This window comes from Monoraphidium neglectum, assembly GCF_000611645.1.
Source record: "Monoraphidium neglectum strain SAG 48.87 unplaced genomic scaffold scaffold02859, whole genome shotgun sequence".
NCBI classification, from domain to species: Eukaryota; Viridiplantae; Chlorophyta; class Chlorophyceae; order Sphaeropleales; family Selenastraceae; genus Monoraphidium; species Monoraphidium neglectum.
The window spans coordinates 1-7,882 of record NW_014010769.1 but is presented as its reverse complement, the minus strand read 5'-3'; the positions used below and the strand labels follow the sequence as shown (position 1 = coordinate 7,882).

At 58.6% G+C, this 7,882-nt stretch overlaps 2 protein-coding genes across 2 annotated transcripts; both read left to right on the top strand.

Annotated features, from left to right (window-relative positions):
- Positions 1-15: 15 nt before the first annotated feature.
- Positions 16-300, top strand: MNEG_11682 (hypothetical protein; the record flags this gene model as incomplete). The annotated part of the gene is made up of 1 exon (XM_014039847.1): positions 16-300. A coding segment is annotated over one exon (285 nt), but the record flags the coding sequence as incomplete, so codon positions are not given.
- Positions 301-2,132: 1,832 nt separating this feature from the next.
- Positions 2,133-4,470, top strand: MNEG_11681 (hypothetical protein; the record flags this gene model as incomplete). The annotated part of the gene is made up of 4 exons (XM_014039846.1): positions 2,133-2,218; positions 2,661-2,697; positions 2,928-3,035; positions 3,348-4,470. Coding segments are annotated over 4 exons (1,354 nt in total), but the record flags the coding sequence as incomplete, so codon positions are not given.
- Between the last annotated feature and the right edge of the window lie 3,412 nt (positions 4,471-7,882).

Below are 7,882 nucleotides of genomic sequence, written 5' to 3'. Positions count from 1 at the left end.
GGCCTGCCGGCCAAGCAGCTCGCCTCCCTCGGCTGCATCCACATAGCGCCCGACCTCGCCCCTGGCGGCTGGCCCTATGATATACGCCAGATGCTTTCGTGGGCGTTCGAGCCGGCCGACCAGGGCATGCTGGAAGAGCTGGTGGCGCGCGGCCGCGCCGACGCGCGCGCGTGGGCGGCTGCGACGGGCGTCGGCGCGCTCGCGGCGGCGAGGAGGGGGGCGGCCGCGGGGGAGGGCGTGGGGGCGGCGGCGGCGACAGCGCCTTCCGCGACCGCAGGCGGCGGCCTGGTCCTGCCATAGGCGCGTGTGCGCGACTTGGACCGCCCGTCCCCGCTGTACCCCTGTACCCGTACACCCAGCCATCCACATTTGAATCAAATGGGGCGCGTTGAAACCCCGCTCCCACCACTTATCAAGATTTTTTTGGCGTTTATATTGACTCGAGCGCCGCCTTGCTCTGTGTGCCAAGTCTGGGCTTTGGGCGTGCATCACAGTTGAGGAGTGCAAAGGAAACGCAATCAGCCCCAGCACCAAGCCGCGTGCCGGCACAGATCGTGCCACCAGAGATATGCGGCCCCCCTTGTCCCACAAACCTCAGCTTTTGCTGCAGCAGTCGGGCTGGGGCGGGGCGGCCGTGCCAGGCAGCCAGCAGGGCGCCTCCGTGTGAGCTTGATTGACCCACGCACCCACTGGTGTAACCTTGCAACGCACGTGACTGGATTCTTGTGAGTCAAAATCCCAACTAGTTACAGGGGCCTCCAAGGAAATATGTATGCCAGAACAGAAGTCGCCGCGACAGCGGCGGCAACGACGCCATCCCAACAGTGCGTGTCATGCAAGGCGCCATCATCATCGGCATCGACTCGGTCCGGCTCCTCCCTTGGTCCCCACATTTTGACACTGCAGACCGATGATGCAATCGTCACACAGCAGCGGACAAACACCATTATAGGCCTTCTACATGAGCTCATCACTCAGAACACCAATGCCCACAAATTCACAACTGTCAACAGTCACAAGAGCCAAGGCGCTGTTGTTAACATCAGCATGCGCGACTTGACATCAGCAGCACCATGGTGCGGCGGTGGTCACCACCAACAAAACCATCGCATGTGGCCAGGGCTCTCCCGTCGGCTAGGTAGTCTACATGCTATAGATTAGGGCGATATTGCCCAGGTCTGCCTGATGCTGTGGCCGTGCGTTGATGGAAACTGAGCCTGTGAAGGTTGTATGGTGACGTATGCATGCACGCAACTCCAGCTTCCAGCCATGAGCATGAGGGCACCAGGAGGGCTGGTGGTCGCGGTGCTGGGAGGGCGGGCGGCGTTGCCGCTTTGGGGCAAGCTGTCCCTTAAAGTGGCTGCTGCTTGTCGTGGGCCGCCTAGGCCCGCCGCCTCGGGCCCCTGGCTTCTTCCTGAGCAGCAGCGTCTTCTGTGGCACTGGGTGCACGGCGCCAAGAACCGCGGCGCTGCTTCCTGCCCCGGTAGGCGCCCCTGCTGGGTGACTGGGCCTGTCTTTCATCTAGCATTTCTGTCTCCCTTTTCGAACAGACACAAGGAATGACCTCCGCCCCTATCAGTTTCGGGGGTGTCATCCTGCCCCTATCGCATCAGTAGTCGGGGTGTCATCCTGTGCTTCTGGTGTGTAGTAACCGGGGAGTCACAGACCGTGAATCCTTGGTGCTGACACCCACACGCGAAGTAGCATTTGAGGTGTTCACTCTCAAGGACAGATATTCAGCTTTGAACAGCCTCCTGGATGGAGTTGCAGCGCCATGCTTGATGACATGGTGTCAACCCAAGAGGCCTGGCACGCCTCCCGTCAAGATCAAGATGGGTGGATCTGTCACATCAGAGCCGTTTTGCCCACACCTAGGCCCTGCATGGACCAAGTCAACTCATTCGTTTTGTGGGTAGCGCACCTGGAAACTTGAGATGGGTCGGTCCTGCAGGTTCGCAGTTCCATGAGTAAAGCAACCTCGTGGACCTCTAGTTGCAGCACACTCTTCTCAAGTGTCCGCGCTTCTCTTTCGAAAATCCTAGGGGGTTGCATGAAAAGTTCGACGGCTCGTTGCATCACCGTGAAGTGGTTCTTTCGTTGCAGCGAGTGCGGCCACGATCGTGCCTTCCACCATGCTGAGCGCGCGGTTCACGCTCGATTCAATGGTGGTGGTGGTGTTGCTTCTGGGCAACATGCTCGACGGGGTGCTGGGCGCCAGGTATGCCAGGCAGAGATAGGGGGGGGGGCGGGAGGTGGAGGGGTTTCCTGCCAGGATGTTGCGGGGCTGCCCATCCACAGCCCCACGCCACACATGGCGCATGTATAAGTAGCAGACAAGCAGGTTGCGCTGCTGTTCACCAGCAGCCTGCGCAGAGCATGGACGCTTTCCCCCTGGTGTCATGTTGGGTGACGCCCGACAACGCTTTCTGGCAGCAGCCGGCTGGTGTGCCTGGCCCACCTACCTCGCACAAGCCTGCATGCTGCCATTTCAGCTGTCTTCCCGACTAATGCATGCGCGGCCTGCAAATGACCCCTTGTCGGTGGCACTGCTAGAGGGCCTCCTGGTGGTGCATGCTGGCGCACTTCGCGCAGCATGTGCATCAGCGATGCTCCACTCGCGTGTTGACCCCCACCTTTCACCCGTACTTTGCCGTGCGCAGCCCTCAAGCAACCCCCAAAAAGCAAAAGCTGGCACTGGTAAGAGCTGCCTGGCGGCCCGACCCCCCTGGCCCCCCCCCCGGGAGGCTTGCCTGTCTCGTGCACAGTGAAGCGGTGGATCACGCCCCCGTCGGTGTGGAAGCAAAACATCAGTGTTTCTCAACTCACTTGCCTGCCTGCCTGCTCTCGATATGTCTGGCATGCACGAACCCACAACCCTGCGCACACCAACCGATCATGCACCGCCTCGCGCACGTCCCTTTGCGCAGTGCACGCCCATCAACGCTTTGAAGAAGTGCTCCAAGGCCGGCCCAGCCCTTGTAGACCAGCTGTGCGCCGAGCTGCTGGCACCCGCCAACGCAACAGCCGACAGCAAGGTAGGTGCTAGCATTCAGCGTGGACCTATGCGCATATGAGAAGGTGCCTATGCGTTGCTTGGTGGATGGTAAAGGTGAATGTGGCACGCAGGTGGCAGCAACAGCAGAGTGCTGACTTTGTGAATCCACCAGCAGCAGCTAGCAACGATTGACACTTCCGTGACATCCAGCCACAGCAACATACACTCACATACCAAATGGTATGTTGATAACATACAGCTGTAGCTCTAGAAGGCTGTGTCTTTTTACCACCATCTCGGCTCGCCCACCACCACGCCCCCTTGTGTGGGTTGCACCCCACCACTCTCCCAGGACCCCACCAAGTTGCGCTACGGCTGCGGCGTGGCCACCGCTGCCCAGGTCAACAAAGTGTCGAGTGACCTGGCAGCCCTCGAGCCCAAGGTCAACGCCGCCGCCGCCCAGGCCAGCTCTGTGGCTGCTCTTGTGAAGGAAAGCAACCAGACTGCGGCGCTGCGTGCCGAGATAGATGCACTCCGGGCGGCAATCGTGGCGCTCACCGCCAACACGCAGGGCCTGCAGGCCAACGCGTCCAATGCTGCCCGAGAGATTGCGGCTCTTACTGCAGCAAACCAGACCGCTGCGCGAGAGGTTGCGGCGCTCACCGCCCAAGTGCAGGAGCTGAAGGCAATCACGACCAACACCACCGTCCCAGCCGGCGTTGCCCAGCAGATCGCCGCCCTTGCAGCAGCCGACGCACTCACCACCCAGCAGCTGACCTTGCTGCAGGCGGCAAACCAGACCGCCGTCCAGGACATCAGGGCGCTCAACAACACCCTGGCAGCCCTCAGATCGGCACAGCAGGCGAACGAGGCAGCAATCTCCCTGGCCAACGCCACCGTTGAGTCCATCAAGTCTGTCGTCACCACGGGCGCAGCGGCTGTCGCGGCGGTCAACACCAGCCTCGCTAACCTAACAACCATCGTAGCCAACGTGTCTGCCATCGACTTCAGCGTTTTTGCAAAATCCACGGACCTGGCCAACCTCAACGCGGTCACACTGGGCGGCGTCCCTGCGGCGCAATTCCTGCGCTCGCGGGTGGTGCTCTACCGTGCATCTAATGCCAGGATCTTGGGAAACCTTGGTGGCCGGTCTGGCACTGACGCCCTGTGCAGCGCCTCGCCGTTCAGGCCCGCCGGGCTTGTGGTGACGCGTGCGTTCCTTTCGACGTCTGCATCCGACCAGATTTCTGATTTCACTGCCCTTTACGGGGTTCCCAGCAGCCTGCCCATTGAGTCTCCGAGTGGTGTTGTCCTGGCCAGCAACTTCACGACCCTGCTGGGGGGCAGCATCCAGAGGAGTTTGCGAGATGCGGGCGTGTTCACAAGCCTGGTGAACTGGTGGTCGGGCTCTGATGCCTCGGGCAATGTGGCTGACACCTGCTCGGGATTCACGTCATCCACGGTCACGACTCAAGGTCAGATCGGTTCTTCAACAGCGGTCGACGGCCAGTGGATCAGTATTCTTGTTGCCACTTGCAACGCCCGCGTCAATGTCATGTGCATCGCCTTCTGATGTCTCATGAAACATCACACAACTGCTAACCAGCAGCTGCAAGCTCAGCTCTCAGGCTGCAGGTTCAGCTGCTATGTGTGCTTGCACTCAGGCCCCGGCCACCACTACACGTGCGCTTCCTCAATCGGCTTGGTTCTGGTGCACAGGCACACCCGACACTTCACCCCCCCCCCATGCAGGCCCAGCGCCCCCGGGCCGCATGACGTAAATAGCATTTACACGATAGAATATTAAAGACGTATACAAAATAAGAATTTGTGCAGGGCCCTTTTCTCAGGCTTAATTCGGACAGCAAAGAAAAGAGTCGCGAAAAGTTTTGTTGCAGCGGCATTCGCGAACACAAGCGTTGCGGCCACATTCAAGTGCTACAATCAACACTTACACAAAAATGTGCATGTTGGCAAGTGTGCGCGCCTATCATAAGCCCCGGGCCCTGACGCGCACGCACTTTGGCACGCGGTGCTGTGAGGGGCGTACTCCACAGCACCGCGCTCGTGGTCCTGCCCTGACGTGTTGATGTCCACATGCTGAACGTGCGCCTTGCAAATGTGTTTGCACCAATACCTGCGCTGCGCGATAAAACAAGCGATGGGCGTGGTTGCCAGTCAATTTGCAGCGTCCTGATCATCAGGCCGTTGGTAATGGCATGCAACACCCCGCAGCGCAGTTGATTTGTTCGCCACATCATGAGGTACGTGCCATAGAATGTCACAGAAGCCTGCAAACGTATCATGTCAATGAGGGGCAGATGATAATTATGTGCATTCAAATACTTGCCATTGCAAGCTAATCCCCTTGCCATCACAAGTTAGGAGGTTGTTCGCTGCTGCTACACTCACCTTTGTGCTGTTGGCGTGGCCCTGCATGTGAAGGGGCGTTGCCACCAGCCCTGGCGGCAGCCCTCACGACGCCTTCCGAGCCCCGAGCGCATCACACGCTCAGCTGCGGCGTCATAAACTCCAATGAAACCATCGCCCTGCCGTAATTGCACAGAGCTCAATGTCATCCAAAACAGGTGTAAAATTGCGACAATACACTCAGCTGACGCTTACGACTGGGGCGAAACTGCCTGCACATGCTGCCAATGCAACAACGAAGTAGTCGACATAGCACAAGCCGGCGTACTTTCGTTGCGTCCACTGCCAGCACCTCTGGCAATGCTTGGTCCATTCTCTGCTGCGGAGTTCATAACTGAGACTTCTGCTGCGCCATCCATTGCTGCTGCTATTCTGCCCCCGTCAGCAAGTGCTGACGCAAGCAGTGCTGCAAGCTGCGCCCGCACCTCACTGTGGATGTGCAAGGCGGTGGCTTGGCGACGAGGACCACCACCTGGGCGAGCGCGCAGGCGTGATGAACTGCGCTGGCACCGATTTTTCACCTGCGCCATAACTGCAAGAAAGGAACGTGAGGAACAGCACGTAAAAAGTGGCCTGGGGGGGGGGGGCACCAAACACTCGACGTGGGCGAGCACCGCAATTCCAGTCACGGCTGTTAATCAAAGTTTTAGATTTTCAGACATGACGGTGCTTGGAACACGCATCCCAAACCCAGCACCATCATGCCGTGTTGCCGTCTGCGGCCGCCTATGTGAAGCCATGAAAGCCCCCATCAACACTACGTGCAGCTGCGATTCGAAACAGTTTACTTGCCGTCATCGTAGCTGCCGTTGCGTCCGATGAGCTGGCACCCTGCCCTGACTCATTGAGAGTTGAAAGATTGACATCTTCGGGCTGGATCGCAGGGAGGCTAACCAAGAGTAATTGCTTGGAGAATGATAACACGTGCACGCCTGCATGCTCGGCATCTCACGCGGGGGCACTCATACGTCGATCGTCGGAACCGGCCGCCCGCGCTCGAAAGCAATTTAGCCAGCCAATCCGGCTCCGTGTAAATTATTTGTTCGCGTTGTTCAACTGATTTCTAGCGCGCCAGTGCCCGCACGACCTGCCCAGAAAAGTGGAACGCTCAGGTTGGGGGGCTACCCGCAACCTGAGCTTTTCACTTCAACCCCCCCCTACCCGCTTACACACATGTCCGGCTGCAGGGATGTTCAATACGGTGACTCAGTGGTGAAACGTACGGTATTATACGATATTTTTTATCGTATAATTGCCCCTTGACGTGTAACCCGGGTTAGAGCTTCCAACCGCGGTGGATGGAGGCTGTTTCGGCTGGTTTCGGTCGTTGTATCTCAACCAAAACCACAAAAAACTATCTAACGCCGACGTTTCAAATCTCATAGCGAGATTCGTCAAAGTGGAGCAGGAAAACCCTGTAAAGCTGCAGTGCAGCAACGTGTTGCCAGGCACGGACACGTGTGCTGGGGCACAGTTGGCCAGATTGTGCCACAGAGCGAATCAATTTTCACCACACACGCCACCGGTATGTGTGCGCGCGACTCCTGCGCGTGCGGCGCGCACGCGTGGGGTGCCTGCGTGCAGGCAACCCCACCTGATGCCAACCGTATTATTCACCGTATGTTATAGGCCCCCACCCTGCCCAACGTACAATACCGTATTTTATCGAATCATACCGTATCGTATCATATCGTACCAAACATCCCTGTCCGGCTGCACACGTGCATTCTGTCACCATTGGTGGGCCTGTGTGGACCCTTTCATCCTCTTCAGCGATGCCACGCATGCGGGTTGCAGCAACAATCCCAGGTTGTGTGGCAATGCGTCACAAACAGACAGCTGCCTGCAGAGCAATTGTCTGCGAGTTGTCGGCAGCACGCCATATATGTCCGCTTGCCATTTACCTGGCGCCCCTTTGCACCGGCGTCCGTTGTTGACAACATCACACATTACCTACGTGCTCCTGACCAGCCTGGTGTGTCATTATTGCACACACCCGCCACAACAATCGCTTGTGCTTGTTGCACGCACTACTGCACTGTTCACAAATCCCCCCCCCCCCGCCCCCCGTCCTTACATGATTGGAACGAGGCTGGCGACATGCTCTTCAGATGCGTACCGGCGCGCATGGTGCACGACAACTGTCACGCGCAACCAGCTCCGGCGTGCAGCCAGTTCTGGCGTGGGTGGCCCGCCACCTGCCTTGCCGCCTGCCGCTTGGATCTCGCTGCTTTCCAGACCGCGCTCGCAACTGCAAGGGCAGTTGCATGCTCGGCCTCCTTCCTCTCGCATTGCCTTGTGCTATGGATCCCAATCTCGTGTAATCCAGAGTCCGATCACGCTTCTGCCAAGTGCCTCGGGGAGGAGACAAGGGGCAGTTGGCTCACACACACACACACACACACACACACACACACACACACACACACACACACACACACACACACACACACACAC